Consider the following 19,495-nt stretch of genomic DNA (forward strand, 5'->3'; position numbering starts at 1 on the left):
GTGAGATCTGGACTATGAACAGTATCACCCAGTTTAAACCTGTTAGAACTGGACTCTAAACACTCTTGCCCAGTTTATACTAATGAGAGCTGGTAAGGCCCATTACCCAATTTAGACCAGTTAGAACCAGACCCCAAGCAGTATTTACCCAGTTTAAACCAGTGAGAACTGGACTCCAAGCAGTATTACCCAGTTTAAACCAGTGAGAAATGGACTCCCAGTAGAGTTCCCGCAGCCCCATGGCCAAAACCAGCATGTTTTGTTTCCTTATTTCTCTCTTGTTGCAGAGCCCCCCACGAGGGACATAAAATATGTGAAACACTTTAGTTTGTTTGGGGACCAGAGGAATAAAAACTCCCAGAATACACCCTTGACATTGTTCCAAAGAATGCTTCAACCAAGAGTTTTTAAGGAAAAGGTTATGTGGGAAAAATGTTTTGGAGCATCCAATAGGAGCGTCTGGTTTATTTCTTATTGAGATCAGAACTGTTTTGCCCAAATTACAAATTATGACAGGAGCATCAACACTGGCAACCCACCAGAGATATGTATGTTTTTACCATTTAAGTCCTCTTCTGCAGGCTGTACACAGTTGTGTATGGATATTAAAATTATTTTCAAAAACTTAACACCCCCCCCCCCCCCACTGCATTCTGAAGGCCCCTAATGATGAGGTTTGCGTTGGATGAGTCATTTGACTTTTCCAATTGTTTAATATGTGTGCCAAATTTCCCTCTTCACCATTCTAAGACAGTTTTGAATGTGAGGTTTTCCTTTCAGCACAAAAATGTGAGTGAATTATGGATAATGCTGTTTGCGCTTATATAATAATGTAATTGAAATATAATTTTGTTTAAAAAGTACAACATAATTGGTACACAACGGTGTTTCTGACACAGCAGAGAAAATGAAATCACACACACCATCCTGTAAACTGATCTAGTTTACCGAAATGGTAAAATGAAATCTGTTGCATTTGTGTGCATGTTTGTAATGTATAATTTTTGTAGTTGTATATATATATGTTTCGAAATATATGACCAGTTTGTAGGAGTTCAAAAAGCCCTTTGATTTTTTAATCAGATAAAGCAGACAAACAAGATCTATAAGAAACCTCCTGAAGTGTAGTGAGAATAAGCTGTGATGAAATCCATTATCATTGTTTTTCATGTTTCTTTTGTTATTTATATGGTTTTAGTTTTCTTTCCTTAATTTTTCTGTGTACACACTTGTGTAAATGGTTGCAATTAATTAAGTCAACCATCCAGTCAATGAACCACAAGCAGTGAAAACTTCAGATATATTATTTTGATGCAAAATAGGTAAAATACTAAAGACCTTGTGCATCAGCAGGTTAAATGTGTTTCAAACATATTTTGAGACAATATTTTAGAATAACAGTATGTGGCGGATTAATCAATGAATATGGGTTATTTTAGTCCAGAAATTAAACAAAAGCCATGGCGTGAGACTATTCCGGCGTGAGCATGAGCCTAAACATTTACACTGTAAAATTAATTTTACTTGTGGTAACTTCTTCCATTCCAAATAAGTATGGCGTCCTTTTCATTCCCGAGGACAGAATCACGCAAAACGGCGCTCATCTTTCTCAGAACAAAGCACTCTCAGAAAAGATGAAAGAGTATCTTATCCTCTTAATGGGTTTAATATTGGCGTAAAGAAGCTGAAAACTGAGAGCTTAAATTCTGTCAGACACCACGAATGCTATTACTCCATGAATGTGAGCTCTATAGATGGGGCCATCTGGACCGCTAAGTAAAAGACAAAAGGATCCTGAGATGTGTACTCCTATTGTTGCCGGTGACATTTTGCTGCAGGTCTGCATTTTGATCATCTGGAACATTGTAACATTCACAATCAATCAGCGCTGAGTTTGTTGTGGTTGGGGAGGGAGAGTGGAGAGGAGGCGCTGACGTATCCACTGTCCTTTTTAGGTGACCCCTATCCTCTCCAGCTGATGCCCACTACCATGGCGGCTGCTGCTGCAGCCACGCCTGGTCTCGGCCCACTGCAGCTCCAGGTAAGCGCCGCGACCCCGGGGTTCCTAAAGCTCCTGCTGTTTAATGGGGCTACATTGTTCAGATGAGGGGTCTCTGTGTGCTGAATCAGGCCAAGCACACACTATGAACATTCCTTCTGATGTGACGGCTGTGAGGTAGCTTGAGCAAACAAAATCAGCACTGGTGTGTTTTTCCTGTCTCGTTCTGACAAAGGCGGTTGCCAAAATTCAAACTCATAAACGGCAGCTGTAATGAGAGGTTTGTGTGATGTGATCAATTTTCTCCCGCTGTTTCAATCAGGGAGTAGGATGCCCAGGAAAACCTCGGTACAAATCAAGGCATTTCTGCCTCAGCCATTTCACTCTAAATTTCATGCTCCTGGGCTTTGGCTTTAACGGCATATTGTGTTGTAATGAATATATACAATTAATTATTATTAATATTATATTTAATAGCAACAATAAATAAAGCTAGCAGTTCGTATTTAACACAAATTAAAGTGAAACTAAAGCTGCCTATGTCTCACAATGGAAGAGTTAATACATCTCTCACATTCATAGGGTACGAGAGTACCATTATGCACACTTTTCCTTACATTTATTCATTTAGCAGACGCTTTTATCTAAAGCAACTTACATAGGTTGCAGTTCTTTACAATGTCATCCATTTATACCACTGGATATTTACTGAGGCAATTGTGGTTAAGTACCTTGCCCAAGGGTACAGCAGCAGTGTCCCAGCAGGGATCGAACCGGCAGCCTTTCGATTACAAGCCCTGCTCCTTAACCACTATGCTACACTGCCGCCCGCTCCTTCAGCTCCCTATACCACTATACATTCTGTCTCTCAAATCTACAATATTTGGCAGTGATATAAAAAGTATTGCATTTTTGATGGTGCCACTGGGACTCATTGTCCTTGTAAGTTGTCCTTGTAATTTAATTTCATGTTGTTCCAGTAAATTCTGTTGATTAGAGATTCAGACTCCAAAAAATTATAGATTGAATCAACCAGCTAAAAAAACACACAATTCCTTCATGACTGGACCTTCCACAGTCTTTACATCCCCCCAAAGAAACAGATTAAGGCTTTATCACAAAGACAATCCTTCCCTCAGACTAACCCAAACAGTGGACTCAGGCCTACGCAAATACAGATGTAACAATGTGTTGCATTTCCTTTGGGATTATTGTTGGGGTCAGTTTCCCAAACAAGTACACTGAGATGCACAGAACAATTGCTTAGCCAGAGCCAAACACTTTCAGAGCTGTGAGAATGTTGGAGAGAGAAGCTCTGGATCTGGTGTGATGAGAATGTACACATTCCATCTCAAACATCCACCCACACACACGTACACACACAAACACACACACACAAACACACACACACACACACACACAAACACACTTGTAAACATGCACACACACACATACTTCCAGCCTGCTTTGAGTTGCCTGACAGCCCAGGTGTGAGAATTTTTCCAGCCCAGAGGTCATGACCTCCCTGGACCTGCTGTAACTGAAAGATAAGACAGGAACAGAGAGGCTTTGGAGTAGAGCTCCACACGCCAGTACAGAGGGGAGGCAGGAACTGCACCGTGTCCAGACTCTGATCTCTCTGCGGTCATTCCCAGAGCTTGGGGCGGTCAGACCCTGTACCCGAACATCTACGCAGTCACAGCCATGAACCATGATCCACAGCCATTAGTGGAGCTGACCTGACGGTTCTGTCACATTCAGAGAAAGGTCAGGGAGGTCACTTTCCACATGTGACATTCATCACAACGGTGTCAGTCTGCAGCCCCCAGCAGAGGTCACCAGGAGCAGTGACTGAAAAATAGGAGGTTTGATTACAAATCCCTCAGATAAATATGTTAGTTATAGAAACAGAATAGTTGCACTTAACAGTCTGTGTGAAACACTAATACAATATTTGCAGGTAACACGGACTATAACACACTAATAGAATATCTGCAGTTAACACACTGTGTAAAACACTAATAGAATATCTGCAATTAACACGGACTATAACACACTAATAGAATATTTGTGGTTAACACGGAGTAAGACACACATTCAGCGCACTGCTGGCATTAAGCTGGTAATGGCAGGTTTTGTTCACTGGATTTAAAGCGGATTTACTCCCTGGAAATGTAGAGGTTGTGAGCGTATTTTGTGTGTGTGTGTGTGTGTATGTGTGTGTGTGTGTGTGTGTGTGTGTGCGCTTCTGTGCGAGTGCTTGTGCATATGCATGTGTCTGCATGTGCATATGAACATGCTACAGGTATTGTGTGTAGTTGATAATTTGATACTAGGATGCATGGAAGGAAGGGTGGTAGAGAGATGTGGCTAGAGAATAGGAGCAAAAATACGAGAAATTGTGGATAGAGAGGCAGAAAGATTGGGGAAAAGGAGAGAAAAGGAAGAAGAGAGAGAGGGCATAGAAGTGGAGAGAGATGGGACAGAGGGAAAGAATGAGAAAAAAATATGATGGAGGGATTGGGAGATGGGGGATGGAGAGATGGAGCCAGCAGGAGATGAGAGGAGCAGATGGAGGGATGAGGGATAGAGAGAGACAGAGGAATAGAGAGATGAAGGAATGGAGTCGTAGCTGCTGGCCTGATCAGCTCAGCTGGTGTAATGAACATTCATGCTGGAGAGGTATAAAGAGGGCCAATGGAATGGGTCAGGCATCATATGGGGAGGCAGATGTTAGAACATATTGTACAGGATTACTGCACTGTACATGGGGGAGAGAGAGGGAGACAAAGACAGAGAGAGAGAGAAAGGGGAGGGACATAGGCGGACTATCAGCCCCTGGTTAATACCTTTACTAAGCAATAGATTTAGTGTATTTACTCTCACGGACATGCAGAAATAACAGATTCATTTATCTGAATTGCCTTGTCTGAGACTTAATACAATAATACCGTACATGCTAGTATGTGTGTGTGTGTGTGTATGTGTGTGTGTACCAAGTATGACAAAAGATCATGGCAATGACAAAAAACAATGGTGTTTTTTCTATATGTGGTTTAATCTCTGATGTTCATTGAAGTAGTTTGTAATCAACATGTCCAGAGTCGGGTTTGTCCCCTATATGTCAGTGCATCGACTTGTAACAATTTTGCTATGGTACATCTAACACAGTCACAATGTACATGATATTAGTCTCACCATAGTTATGCAACACAGGACATTGGATATTAGTCTGCAGTTCCAGAAAACAGGACATTAGTCTCTGCACAGTTACCAAATACATGATATTAGGCTCTGTGCAACCTAAGATGTTAGTCTCTGCACAGTTACAGAACACCTGATATTAGTCTCTTCACAGTTATGGAACAAAGGATATTAGTCCCTGTGCAGTTAGAGAACACATGATGTTAGTATCTGTACAGTTGCTCTGCAAAGGGCATATGACAACAACAAGAGTGTGGAACTTCCTGAGCGCTACTCATAGGGTTACTGTGTGTCATTGTTCTAGAGGCAGGGGTGTGTGGTATGAATGATGCTCAGGGGGGAGTTCACATTGTCCTCTATGGACCCTTTTGTCAGGAGAGCTATTCTCTTCTATCTTCTCAGCAGTATTGTAGTGTGGGTGGAAGGTCCCTGGAACCCGGAGGCTCCCCCTTAAAGTTCAGCTCAGCCATACTTATAAAGAGCCAGGAAAGTTATTTATGCCCAAGGAATTTTCCATTTATTTGCCGAGGTCAACAAGCTTTGTCTTTCTCACAACCCTTCCAGTCCCTGCACTGACTCAGAAAGACCATGCTGTTGCCTCTCCGGTCCCTGTCATCAGTCAGGTGCTGAATGTGTCAGAGTGCACTCTCTCACACTCAGAGACAAATTCTGAGAAAAAGAACTTTCCACCACTCAACCATGGTCATAAAGTGACTAAAGGCAGCCAAACTGAGCTCACTTCATTTGCTGTACCTCAGATATAAACGGAACAGTAAACCCGGATCACATCACAAGTTTCACTCACAGGGTGAGATGTTACTGTGAGAATGAGGAAGGCATCAAATCTGCACTACTGCTTTCATGCCCCCTAAAAAAGGACCAGCTTTCTGTAGAGGCTGAACAGTGAATATATCTTCAGCTCCCATTTCTTCACTCATACCTGTCTGTATGTGTACACACAAACACATATACACACATGCACAAACACATTAAGGGTATTGCTCAACTGCCCTACCCTACTACTAACAGCATGTCCATTGTTAATGATGGTACTGGACCCTGGGTGAGTCGCTAACATTACCTTCCGTTCTGTATCTTTTGCCCATCATAGAATACATATAGAAGTATATGCCATATGTATAGAATGCTGTTAACACATTGTTTTGGATCCAATTTCAGATGAGTATGCTAGTTAGGTACAGTTGTTGCATAGCTCCTGTATTCAGCTATCTAGACCATCTAACTAACCTGAAAATAGCCACTTAGCTGTTAATTGGTGTTAACTGTCTTAATAATGAGACATTTGAGACAACCACAAAGACAACATGTAAACATTCTTGGGTATTAACAGTAGGTCTTGATTCAGTATGAACACACAGTTACCACCTCAGTCTGCTCCACCCTGCCCCCTTAAACTCTCTGCTTCTCTTCACCTCATACATGTGCCTCATACAGCAAGTGGCTGACATTTAAAGCCCTCCGTTGTCATCCCGACCCAGATATGATTTGTACCCGATCTCTCTGTGTGTTAACTCCCCCCCCCCCCAACTCCCCCCACCCCACTGTGTGGCATGCTTCACCCCCTCCCACACGCTTGTGGTGACCCCAGGGGTCTGTGCTGTCACTTCCTGTCCCTTCATCTGCATGGCGGCGCAGCACTCTCTGGGCACACTCTGTCGGATGCCATGCCATAAGTGTGCGAGTGACCGCGTGTATCTCTCTCTCTCTCTCTCTCTCTCTCTCTCTCTCTCCTCCCCCCCCCCATCTCCCTGTGCCCCATTGAGCAGGGCTGAGTGACACAAACTGGCCTGTAATGGAACTCAATTCAAACAGCAAATAAAGCCGTTTGAGCCAGTGGTCTGAATCTAGCACCCGACCAGTTCCCCCAGGAGAGAGGGCAGGGAAGGGGGGGCATGGGGGGTGTGGAGGGGTGGGGGGGTTACGCTCAGACGCACACACCTCCCGCAGCCCAGCCGGGGGTGGTGGGTAATTGAATAGAAATCGCCAACAAGACCTTTTATTCCATCAGTTATTTCTAGACCTTATGTGTTTCATTCTCTCTCTCTCTTTCTCGCTTTCTCTCTGTCTCATTTTTTCTCTCTCTTTCTCATGCTCTGTCTCTCTGTGTATGCAAGTGTGTGTGTAAGTGTGCATGCTTGTGTGTATGTGTGCATATGTATGTGTGTGTGTGTGTGTGTGTGTGTATACATGCATGTGTGTGTGCTCACATGTGTTTGTGCGTGTGTGTGTGTGTGTGTGTGTGTGTGTGGGTACATGCATATGTGTGTGGGTGTGTGCACACATGTGCTGGTGTGTGCATGTGTGTGTGCATGTGTGTATGCATATGTGTGTGTGTGTGTGTGTGTGTGTGTGTATAAACATGCATGTGTGTGTGCTCACATGTTTGTGTGCGCATGTGTGAGTGTGTGTGTGTGTATGTGTGTAATTTTGAAGGGGTTGATGGGAGAGCTACTGTGGACATTTGCATAAACAGTCTTTGTTTCCAGCTCATGGCTGGCAGCCAATGTGAAACAGAAGGACAGAAGTTTTACTCACATTGATTTGGTTCCACATCTTACAGAAAAGCACCATTAAAACACTCAAGCCTTATTCCTAATATTCTTAAAGGGCACTTAGGGCCGCTCTCTGAAAATACCATCTGTAATGTACTGTAACATACTAAGATGTATGTCTAATTTGATCTATTTGATGCATTCTGAAAAAACTGAGCTCATGACTGAAGACGAACCCTTGGGGTTCGCATTAAGCAAACACCAGGTCAATGGCCCTACTTTATAAATGCTTGGTACGTCCAGCCAAGCACTTTTACTTGGTTTGGTTGTCTTATCTTTATCACCTTGGTGCCATTTGAAATGTACAAAAAAGCTGAATGCATAATGGGATTTCTGAAAAGCTTGAAGAAGCACTTTTATGCCTGTAATCATACTGCACTGACGTGGCTGTCTTAATTAAGAATAGCCTTTATTGTGTTGAGATCTGAGTATTTCATCTGACCATCACAATTACAATAAGTAGATGCCCCGCAATGTGCAAAAACCCGCCTGTAGTATTAAGCCTTTCAACAGAAAACACCATGGCTAATGTGGGGGGAGATGTGCTGGGTGATCAAACAAAGCACTCCTTATTGTTTTGCCTTTGTGTGCTAATATTACATTCCCTATCACATGCCTCAGTGATCTGCACTTGCAAATATTTTGTCCATTTACATACAGAATATTCAGCTGAATCTATTTATCTATGTAAAATACAGGCCGTTCTCAGAGGCTGTCAGAGTGTGATGTTACGGCACTTTAAAGATCTACTTTTGCGCCTGCGTTCGTTCGGCCGGGTGCAGAAATTCACCACTTTTATCTCTTGCGATGAACACGTCAGCCACTTTTTCACCTTCAGAAGCACTTTCCAGCGCCTGACCCCGCTGCAGAGCATTTCCCAAGATGCACCTGGTCAGGACATCTCTCAATCCTGTGTGCTGTTAGTCAGGCCCCTGGGGGGCGAGTGGCGGGACTTGAAGTGACATCCCCTCCAGGAGAAGTGCTTGCCTGTTAAACAAAAACAGCCATCAGGACTCTGCTAATGGCTGCCCCAGCTTTTTAGCTTGCATCTTCTTTTTGTTTGTGCGAGGAGCGTATTTATTTATTCATGTCTCTCTCCCTCTTCCCCTCCTCCTGTTTCTGCAGCAGCTTTACGCGGCCCAGCTGGCGGCCATGCAGGTGTCCCCAGGGGCCAACCTAGCTGGCACACACTCGCCCTCTAGTGGCCCGACGGAGAAGTGCAGAGGCACCCCACCACCAAAACTCAAGGTAGAGCCCCAACCACGCTTCAGTCCCTTATTGTCTGTATTTCTGTCTTTGTGCGTATGTGTGCGTTTTGTGTGTTGAAGTTTATGATGGTTCTCTGGCGCAGCCTACATTACTGCTGTGTCTGAACACCAGAGCATACGGTACAGGACCAGGCTGTGCTCCTGACCAGGGGGCAGTGGTGACTGTCACCCGTCGATGCAGAAACATCCCCCCCCCCCGAATATCAGGCTCAGACACAATCATATGCTCCAGCAGCTGACCTCTGAATAAGCGGTCACTGTTCAGCATGTGGCCCAAAATCCCATTTCAGTACTAGCAGGAGGGGTTTGCCGGGATGGTATGGCAAGTGTGAAGGGTAATATACGTTGTGGTGTACATTGTTAGTGTTTGTTGGCACTGTCATTGACAGTGAGGGTTATTTCTGCACAGTGTGTCTGCAGTGCAGAAGAATGTAACATTACTCTAGGATGATTGCTGCCTTTGTCCATATACCGAGGTTGCTGTCCCTTGCCTTTCATGTTAGATTGTGTTAGGTGTTAAAACACACACCCACACACACACACATACAGGTCACAATAGCACAATAGTCACACTCTCTATAAACTAAGAAATGTATAAAGGAGTAGTCTGAACAGTTTCTGATGTCAGTCCAATAATCAGCAGAGAAGTGAGATCTTCTAGGTGGTGCTGGGAAATAGTGAGTTACTCTGCTGTTGGAATTCTTATAGGAAGTTCACTTCACCTCTGTGAGAAGTATGGGGCAGTCTTAGCTCCAGGGATCCCTGTGGTCTTAGAGAGAGTAGTATTCTCCAAAGAGATAGTGAAGAGTTAGATTCACTATTTACAGACTTGAGAGACGTTGAGCTTGTCTTGATGGTTGGACATCCAATAAGAGATAGCAGTAAGGTAGGAGACCTGGGTGCCAGATGCATAAAAACGGAGAAAGATTGACATATCATCTGCTAAACAATGGGATGACAATCCATGCAAGGCTCAGTGAGAGGCCCCTGTGATCTATTAAAGCGGAAGAATAGTAATGAGCCAAGGACTGAGCCTTGTGGTACACCTATTTTGAAAGACTGAGGGAAGAGATAGATCCACCAAAGGAGGCTGCAAGGTTCCATTTCTCCCAGCCATTGCTGTCGTGTTTTGTCCCCTCAAACCATTATCATGTGTTTCTCCTACCATTTATTACAGAGTAGTGTCTATTTCTGCTGTTACCATAATGTTTCTCCTAGCTCAGACTATCAGTCGCTTTAATGATGGCTTCTGTACTCAACACACCAAGTTCTCAATGTCATGCTTTTCACGCTAAACATAATCAATCATATTAAGTCTAATCAATTATATGCAGCCCAGCCAATCAAATTCAGCTCAGCCACAACCCACCTATCACACACATATCAGCCCTAGCCCAGCCAATCACTCAAAGCCCAGCCACAACAGCCCAGCCAATCACACATAGCCAAGATAATCAAACACAGCCCGGCCAATCACATGCAGCCCCGCCAATCTCAGCTAATTCCTCCTCAGTGGAATTATATGTGTTGGCTAGCCTCCCACCAAAGGATTTTGCTCAGAGAAAAAGAAATGAAGGGCTCTGCATAGAGGTATTAACTGTAACAAATATTCCGGTTTCTCCCACAATTCAGCAGCCAAGCCCAGCACAATATGGGTCAGAATGCAGCCTTCAGTCAGTCAGGCCATTGTCTCCAGCGTAATGAGGAGATCTGCCTGGTTCCTCTCCATTCAGCCCCAGCGTAATGAACGCAAGCCTGTTAAAGCTCATCACAAGACTGCCGGGGAAGGTCTTAATCAGGCCATTCATGAGAAACATGAGCACGGTCTCATCAGGCACCAGGGCGAGTGTAGCTGCTACTGTCAGTTTGACCACAGTGCAGGGGAGAGCCATCTATGCATGTCTCTGGTATTTTGCCTTTCTTTGACTGGCATGTCTACCAGTATTGAACCATTTGCAACAGAAGAAATAATAGTTGTTGTATTGGTACAGCTGTAGCAGTATCAAAAGTAACTGGTGACTGCGGTTGCTAATTTTGGCGTACAGCACATACCCATTCTTTGGATGGGTTGCTGTTAGCGGCAAGTATAGACCCTTGCTTTATTTCATCCATGTGGCTGCGGGTTTCAGGAATAAACGAGCATTGAGAGCATTGCTGTTAGTGCGATTGCTCACAAGCAGGAAATCTCCTTTCCCACCTTCCCATCAGTTTTCTTAATGTACATCTCATTTAGAGCTTGGACCACAATGAGATCTCTGTTGATGAATCCTATTCTTTTGCCTCACCTTCTTGCATCACCCCTCAAGCCAACCCCCCCTCAAGCACTTAGTACATATGTGTTCTTACCAGTGCGTGCTGGTGCTGCTGCAGAACTGTGATCTAATCCTCTCTCTCTGTCATGGGAGCACACCATTTCTTTTAATGTGATTATGTCATCAGCAGGGGTAATCGTGATCAATGTAATTATGCCCTCCACAGGGCTAATAGCCATATGGTGATTATTTCATACTATGTTGCTGTCCCCACCGCTGGCACAACGCCCCCCCACCCCCCCACGCCAAACAGATCCTAGAGGGGTGTCAATTTTCTCTCTTCCAGTATATTACTACACTCTGTCTATCTCTGCTCATTCTTCTGGAACTGTATGTGTGTTGGTGTGTGTGCATTTATGTATGTATGTGTATGTGGAGGAAATCTGATCTTTTCTACAGGGTTGAGTTAATGATAAGGAACAAAGACTCTTTGAGTTTATGGCTTACCAAAGGAGGAATTAAAGCCTTCAGCTTAAACATAAATGATTTTTTTTCCTTACTATTTACTGTAGTCGGTATCCATACTGAAAAAATTCTACATTTTTAATAACTAAGAACACATGCTTTTCTAATCCATATATGGGTTCTTAACCTAATTCAGGCTGTTTTAACCTTTACCCTGTTTTGTGCAGAAGGCTTTGCTCCATGCCTGCCTCTCTCTGTGGGTTGTAATCCCATTGTTGTTAATCATTCTTTAAAACCCATCCGTGATCACTTAATACAGACACCAAATTCTTAGCTAAGCTAATACTGTTTGCTCTTTGTACAGTGAGCTGGTGTGTGTCTTCTGGCACATTTGTGGTGTGTGCCATATCAGTGTACACATCGGTATGTAAATAATCTGTTTTATACAATGCAACCTTCTGTTGGGGCCTCTCTAAAACAAGAACAACAAAAGCAGATGCATTTGGATTTCTTCCCCTGCTCTGAGATTGCGAGCAAAGTCCCATATTTGCACCACAAATATCTCTCCCTCACCTACCAGAAGTAATATAGGCAAGTGTTTGCTGTACAGTATCAAACACATTCAGATGATGCTCTGAGGTTAGTGGCATTTGAGCGGTAGGTGAGATTCAGTTCTTTTGAAATGCCAAGAGCCATACTGGGCTATAGTGGAAAGGCCAACAAGTAGCTAAAGCTTAAACTAGTGCAGCCACAGCGTTACTCTGCGGAATTTGAAATGTGTCCATTTTGGCCATGGCCGCGTTGCTAACAGCCAGAAGGGATACAAGCAGCTTCACTATTCCTGGGACCAGAAAGCAGACTGCAGTGAAATGAGATGGAGTACACTTCGTTGCAACCAAAAGTCTAGGAAAAAATCAACATTTCAATAAAAAACAGATGGCACAAATAATGTTTCAAGAAAGCCATTTGTGAAGGCTCATGTGGAGTTTGGGGGAAAAAAAAAAGAAGAAAAACTGAAAACTCTTTCATGGAGTCATAAATAAAGTGCCCATTAATGCCACACTGAGCATGAATAGATCATGGATGGAAATGAAAATTTCTCCACTTTGAAACCATTTATTTGCTTTTCAGTATGGTTACCTACTAAACTGTAATGTAAGGAACATTATATTACATTTTAGGCAGTTACAGGTTCTTTTCATAAGTCTTTCCTTAATGCACAGATACAAGATGTTTGTCTCACTGGTCAGAGACCCAGTGGTGATGAACTCTTTGGAGTGGGTGGGGGTAAAGACATTGCACAGGCTTTTGATTGGCTCCCATGTCCCCGTGAACGCGGTCACCATGGAGACATCTCTGCTGTTTTGCTTTCAGGACGAGGGCGCTCAGCCCCTGAACCTGTCGTCCAAGCCTAAGACATCCGAGAGCAAGTCACCCACCTCCCCCACTTCCCCACAGGTCTCTGCACAGAAGCTGGGCCCCGGGTCCCTGAAGCACAGCGCCCCCACCAGCATCGGCAGCCCACCCACCCGAGTCAGCTCCATAGGTACCACACCCGGCTGCCACACTACAGCACACCCGCCTGTCAATCTACAGCACACCCACCTCTCAATCTACAATACTCCCACCTGTCAATCTACACTACACCCACCTGTCAATCTACAGTACACCCACCTCTCGATCTACAATACTCCTGCCTGTCAATCTACAATACACCCACCTGTCAATCTACAATACTCCTGCCTGTCAATCTACACTACACCCACCTGTCAATCTACAGTACACCCACCTGTCAATCTACAATACTCCCGCTTGTCAATCTACACTACACCCACCTGTCAATCTACAATACACCTACCTATCAATCTACACTACACCAGCCCACTACACTACGCGTGTCTTTCCAGCAACTGTAGCCTTGAAGATCTCTAGCAAATAAGTATAAATAGTACTGATGAATAAAATAATAATACTTTGACAGTACATCCACCTGTCACCTATCATATAAGTGTGTGTGTGTGTGTGTACATATAAAGAGAGGGGAAAATCATTCACAAGCATTAGACCAAGACATGTGTTCTCTTTTGTGATATTCAGGGTAGAATACATAACAGATGTGGCTGTTTGGAAGTCTAATGTGTTTAGTGATGAGACGAGCGGAGCTTTCCAGGCTTGGTCAGGGTGTGAGGATGAGACCAAAGCAGGCATTGTGAAGTGAGGAAGAGCTCTCACTGCATCTGAATGAAGAACACAAAGAGCGGAGATGACAGGCAGGAGGCATTGTCAGATGAGATTAGACAAGGCTCTTACACAAGCCCGCTCTCATGCCGAACACAAACGCCCAACGTTAGCCCACCCTGCCTCTCCCTCCACTCAGCAGTTAGCCTTTTCAGACTTTCTTTTCTTTAATCTCTGTGTTTTTCAACAAATCGCAGGATTTAATAGCAGATTAGTGGATTTATGGTCCAGATGTTTTTTGTTCTGAAAAATGGATTAGAGTGTAAAGTTTGCTGGAATCCTCTGGAACATGTTGAGGCGGGCCATTCATTTAGTGTCTGCCTTCTGCCCCGCCATCACTCCATCTGTTCTGTTCTGTGTTTATCAGGTCAGCAAGATTCATAACTGCACTCCACAGCCATGAGTCCACATCACAGCTGCACATACTGTTTACCGGCTGCAGTCGCTCGTCTGGGCATTTGTGTGTGTTTTGTGTATGTGTGTGTGTGGTGTGCCTTCCTCACTTCCCTTCCCAAAACAGACCACCCCTGGAGTCTCTCCGGTTCCCCCCCCCCAACACTGACCCATCCATAGTCCCCGTAGAGGATTAGTGACAGGGGCCTCCGTTCCTCTCCTGTCCATTTGTCATCCCTGCTGTCACATCATTGAATATGTCCTGGGACACCTCTGCCAGTCCTGCCCCCCTCCCTGCTACCCCCCTCTACTCTGTGCACCCAGAGTGACAGCCTCTCACGTCCCTGATTCTGCCATTCCCTCAATTTCAGTTTCACCACCGAGACAAGGACATGACACTCTGCCCTTCACATATCCTCTCACTCACACCGGCCTGTGCCATCTCTGATCTACAACTTTAACTTTGTCTCCACTGCCATCTGTAATCTACACCTTAACTGTGACTCCATCACTACCTCTGATCTACACCTCTGATCTACAGCTGTGGCTCCATGACCATCTCCCACAAAAATACCTCATCAATACCTTGACTGTGACTCCAAGACAATCTTCCATTTAGGCAGTGGTTCCATGACCATGTTTCATAAATACCTTTGCTGTGACTCCAAGACCACCTCTCAGTCAGGGAATATGTCCTTCACTTATGCCCTTCACATAGGCTCTGTCGTGCCTAAGACAGACCACCAGGAGTCAGGGCACAGCTCACAGAAACATCAGTCTCCCCCCCCCCCCCCCCCCCCCCTCCCCAGATTAACTCCACTGTCCTGCAGCCCAGAGTGGAGCACCAGCGGCCACTTCAGCAGCTTTACAGGCTCTGACTTTTTTAAGAGTTCACTCCTCTGTCATTACAAATCTGAGCGCTTAATCTGCCCTGAGATGGCATTTACTGGGTGGATTACCGCAGATTAAGGGCCGTAATCTTCCGCGGGTCTTTGTTAGATTTAACCCGAGATGGGAAGTATGATAGCACGAGGGGACGTCTCTGGCGGCAGATGGGGCCGACGCCACAGCCTGTAAGCCGCGGAAATAACGGCAACGATAACGATGAAAAGAAGCCGGAGAATGGCCTTTGATACATGCTAGGCAGATGTTCCGGGGGGAAATTAGCGGGGCTTGGCTTTAATAGGAGCAAATCTGTGTGAATCAGGGCAGAATGCTGTTTATTCGCCTTTTCTCTCTTCAGAGAATTTGCTGAGCTTTAGAATGAAAATGTATAAAGCCTCTGGATCCGCTCTTATGGAGAGTGCTGAACAAAAACACAGGGCTTTTAAACAAGCTTTAAAGGAGTGCGGGGCTCAGTGACAGTCCCGTGCAGACTCCAAAAAGGCCCCGTTTGCGTTTTTTTTTTCACCGAGCGGGTGCTTCAGCCCCCCAGGTGCAGGTCTCACATTTGCAGCAGTAAATTACTACAAAATTAATGTGGCCCTGTGTAGTGTGCTCATATTGCCCAGAACAACCAGAACAGTTGAAGATGCAATGTGTGTATTCAAAGACATATTTAGTGTTAGTAACTGAGAGGGTGGGTGTATTCGCATGCGCTATGGGTGCTATTGATAACAAATCAGAGGGTACCTAACAGTTAAGTGGCCAATGTTTGTGTAAATGTATTTGGGTTGTGCATCAATAGAGTGAGAGTTTTACTCACAGGTCTCTTATGTGTCCTTCCTAAAGACATTAGTGAGAGTGTCTGTCATATAAGCACATACATACACACACAAACGCACACACACACACACACACACACACACACATACACACACTCACACACACACACAGACCCACACTCCCTCACTCTTTCTCCTCTCGCAGATCTCCTCTCCTCCATCACATCCGGCGGGTTCTTGAACGATCACGAGGCCGTGACCAAGGCCTTCCAGGAGGCGCGGCAAATGAAGGAGCAGCTGAAGAGGGAGCAGCAGGTGCTGGACGCCAAGGTGGCAGCGGTCAGCAGCCTGGCCCTCAACAACGGCCGCTCAGAGAAGGTCAGATACCACATCACATTCGGTCGCTTCACTGTTTCCCATCACAGATATGATGTATGTGTGTGTGTGTGTGTGTGTGCGCGCGCGCGTAAATGCATGTATGTATGCGTGCGTGTGTGCGTGCTTAAATGGATGTGTGTGCATGTCTGATGTCTATGTGCATCAGATAACAACAAGAATTTTTCCTGACTTGGAAGACTGCAGTTATAAGGTGCTATAAAGTGTAATTGTATATAGCATAGTGTTATTCAAAATACACTATATTATATTTTTATGATATACAGACAGGCAGGACTAAGAAAGGTGTTGGTTATTTCTGAGGCACGCACAGCCTTCTCCGAGTCAAAATGAGTGAGTTTGACAAAACAAAAGATAAAGGAGAGAAAAACGCTCCATTCAGATATTTAATCTTCAAGGAGCGCTGGGGGCAGGAATTCTGTCAGCCTCCTTCTGCAGGGAGGCTGCTAACACTCCGCCAGACGCTAATGCCAAGTGACGCCGGCTGTTCCTCCGCAGCTAGGCTAAACGGCGCTTATTTGTTAAACACGCTGAAGTCAGCTGGTACACATTACAGTGTAGAGGAGCTTCAGAAGCATCTGTACCGATACCATTCAACACCCCTGTCTCTGCTGCTGAGAACACACGCGTACCTGCACACGCACGCACGCACGCAAGCACACACCAGCGCACGCATGCTTAAGCAACCAGAGGATGCTCCTGCTGTTGTTTTCTTTCTTTTCTTTCCCTCGCTCTTCCCATGGAGCCGTGCCAGGATCAAGCAGCCGGATCTGTCTGGACAAAAAGCAGTCAGTGTAGAGTACTGCAAAGGCAGGCCTCAAGCTTTCATTCACCCATTAACATTTTTCCTTTGTTGTGGAATGGGTCCAGCACTGCACCGATCTCTTTAATGATGGCTGCAAGAAGAGCTGATGCTTGGCCGCTCTCTTTAATGATGGCTACAGGATGGCCAGATGCTTGGACGCTCTCTTTAGCTGTGGCTACAGGCAGGCCTGACACTTGGTCATTCTTTTTAGCTGTGGCAATAGGAAGACGCGATGCTTGGTCACTCTCATTGGCTGTGGTTACAGGAAGGCCTGACACTTGGCCACTCTTTTTAGAGGCTACAGGAAGGCCCAACGCAGGCCGCTCCCTTTAGCTGTGGTTACCAATCACTCCTCAGCCCCTATGGCAGTAATTGTCCTGACTGCTTCTCTGCTGATGGAGGTGCATTAGAATAATCCCCCGCTCTCAGCCTCTCTCCACTTTAATCTGATTTAATGCAGATCAGCTGCTGTTCAACACATGACTTTAGGGTGACTGTGGCCGTTGCCTGTCTTCCTCTTCCTCCTTCCTCGGTCTCTGAAGATGAGCAGCAAGTCCCCGCCACCCGGACACAGGCGCATGCGACCATGCATGTTGGGGACAAGGTCATGCCCCGGAGGAACATGGCAGTGGCGGGAGACGGGCGAACGGGGGGCACAGTCAGTCTTGCCCGGGCACCACAAGGCAGAATATTAAGATGAGAGAAATGAGCAGGCTCACAGTCATACAGTAGCTGCCATCACACATCTACAGTCGCTGTGCTTGCTTTTTATGATCTGTCTCCTTTGTTTCGGTCAGAGCCTGTTGACAAGGTTTGAACACGCTGAACGTTCAATTTCAAGTCCACTTTTATCATTCATTTAAAATAAAAAAAAACAGTAAGCATCCAGTATATGTGGCCAGGAAAGAGTTTCCTTTGAGGGCTGTGTATTTCATTTCTGTTAATTGTCTTGTAAGTGGTGAAGTAATTTCAGAGAGCAAAGCCCCAGTTGAGCTGTACCTCTTGAAAGGACTCAAAGATGAGATGGGAGATGTTTCTTCTGTTCCTTAACTCCTGATAGTTGTGTGGCAGTTTAGGCGTTGGTTCTTCTTTCTCATGTTCTTTGTATCGGAAGCCACTGATCTCTTTGTCAGAGACACTTACCGCAGTCTTTCGGCACAAACCCTACCCCCGCTCCCCTCCGCGTGCCACACGGCTGCCAGCCCCGCCGGCCGATCTGGAGCGCGGGGTGGTTCTCAGGTGTTCCCATCTGCAGCAGCACTCTGAGTTCCTGCTGGAGCAGAGACACGCTGTGGCTCCAGGCTGTGGGGGGCAGCTTTTCGTGGCTTTTTTCTTGGTACAGTAATGACCTTCAGCTGTGTGACAAAAAGGAGACCGGGCAGGTTGTGTCACGGGGGCTGAGCTTCGGACTCCAACAGACAAGGCGAACTGATCATTCTCGCCAGAGGGGTGCCGAAACCAGAGATTCTGCATGCTGGTAGAGGAGCCAAAATAAACAAGATCCCCCACACACACATAAACACACACACACACATACAAGGTACCCAGGTAGCACCTGTGCTGGAATTCACCGGTTAGATGCATTTTTGTGCATTTGCATATGAACAGCCATTCAACTTAGCTGCCCATGCTTTTAGAATACCTTCACTCCACGTGGCGGGAATGCATGCAGTCTGCAGTGAAGTCGATCGAGATTCGGCCTCCTTTCTCAGCTGTGTCCCCAGCCGCAGTTCCGTCCCCCGTTAGAAATCCCTGTTTGTTTAGCGCATTTATTCAAATCTGACGAATTAAGTGTGGGGGAACAGTTTCCATGACTGGGGAAAAGTGGCTTCCCAATCTGCACAGGTCACGCCGTAATGGAGGGGACGCTGCTAAGTGTGTTTTTAAAGAGGCCGTGTTTTTGAGATGTATTGTAATTGTATAATTAGGTTGTAAATGCAGCTCCTGGGTTGTGGGATCCGAGTGTGTATTTACCAGAGACGGGGGTGTGAAATGCAAATGAGCAGGCAGGGTGCATTAGTTATGCAAATGCGGAGTAAATCAGCCTTTATGGAGTGTAATAAACACCCATGGGGGTGTGCGGTCTGGCCCTCTCTCGTTTTCTGGAGTGCTGGCCCTCGGCCCCTCGCCGCCGCCGCGAGCGAGAGAGAGGGGGCACGCTCCTGCAGGTGGCCCCCGCTGCCGGAACGTCCCGGAACCAGAGAGCGAGGCATGACGCTTCTCTGGAGCTCTGAGGCA

At 45.6% G+C, this 19,495-nt stretch overlaps 1 protein-coding gene across 6 annotated transcripts in view; it reads left to right on the top strand.

The window, feature by feature from the left end:
- The window catches only part of sox5 (SRY-box transcription factor 5), a 173,828-nt gene that overhangs the window by 150,144 nt on the left and 4,189 nt on the right, over window positions 1-19,495 (top strand). For 4 of the 6 annotated variants that reach the window (XM_036517684.1, XM_036517685.1, XM_036517681.1 and 1 more), the window contains 4 exons: window positions 1,956-2,041; window positions 8,902-9,024; window positions 13,136-13,307; window positions 16,262-16,434. In XM_036517684.1, coding sequence (XP_036373577.1) covers window positions 1,956-2,041; window positions 8,902-9,024; window positions 13,136-13,307; window positions 16,262-16,434 — 554 coding nt within the window. The remainder of the gene's footprint in view (window positions 1-1,955; window positions 2,042-8,901; window positions 9,025-13,135; window positions 13,308-16,261; window positions 16,435-19,495) is intronic. The other 2 variants (XM_036517686.1, XM_036517683.1) reach the window with 2 other exon arrangements.

This window comes from Megalops cyprinoides, chromosome 23 (assembly GCF_013368585.1).
Source record: "Megalops cyprinoides isolate fMegCyp1 chromosome 23, fMegCyp1.pri, whole genome shotgun sequence".
NCBI classification, from domain to species: Eukaryota; Metazoa; Chordata; class Actinopteri; order Elopiformes; family Megalopidae; genus Megalops; species Megalops cyprinoides.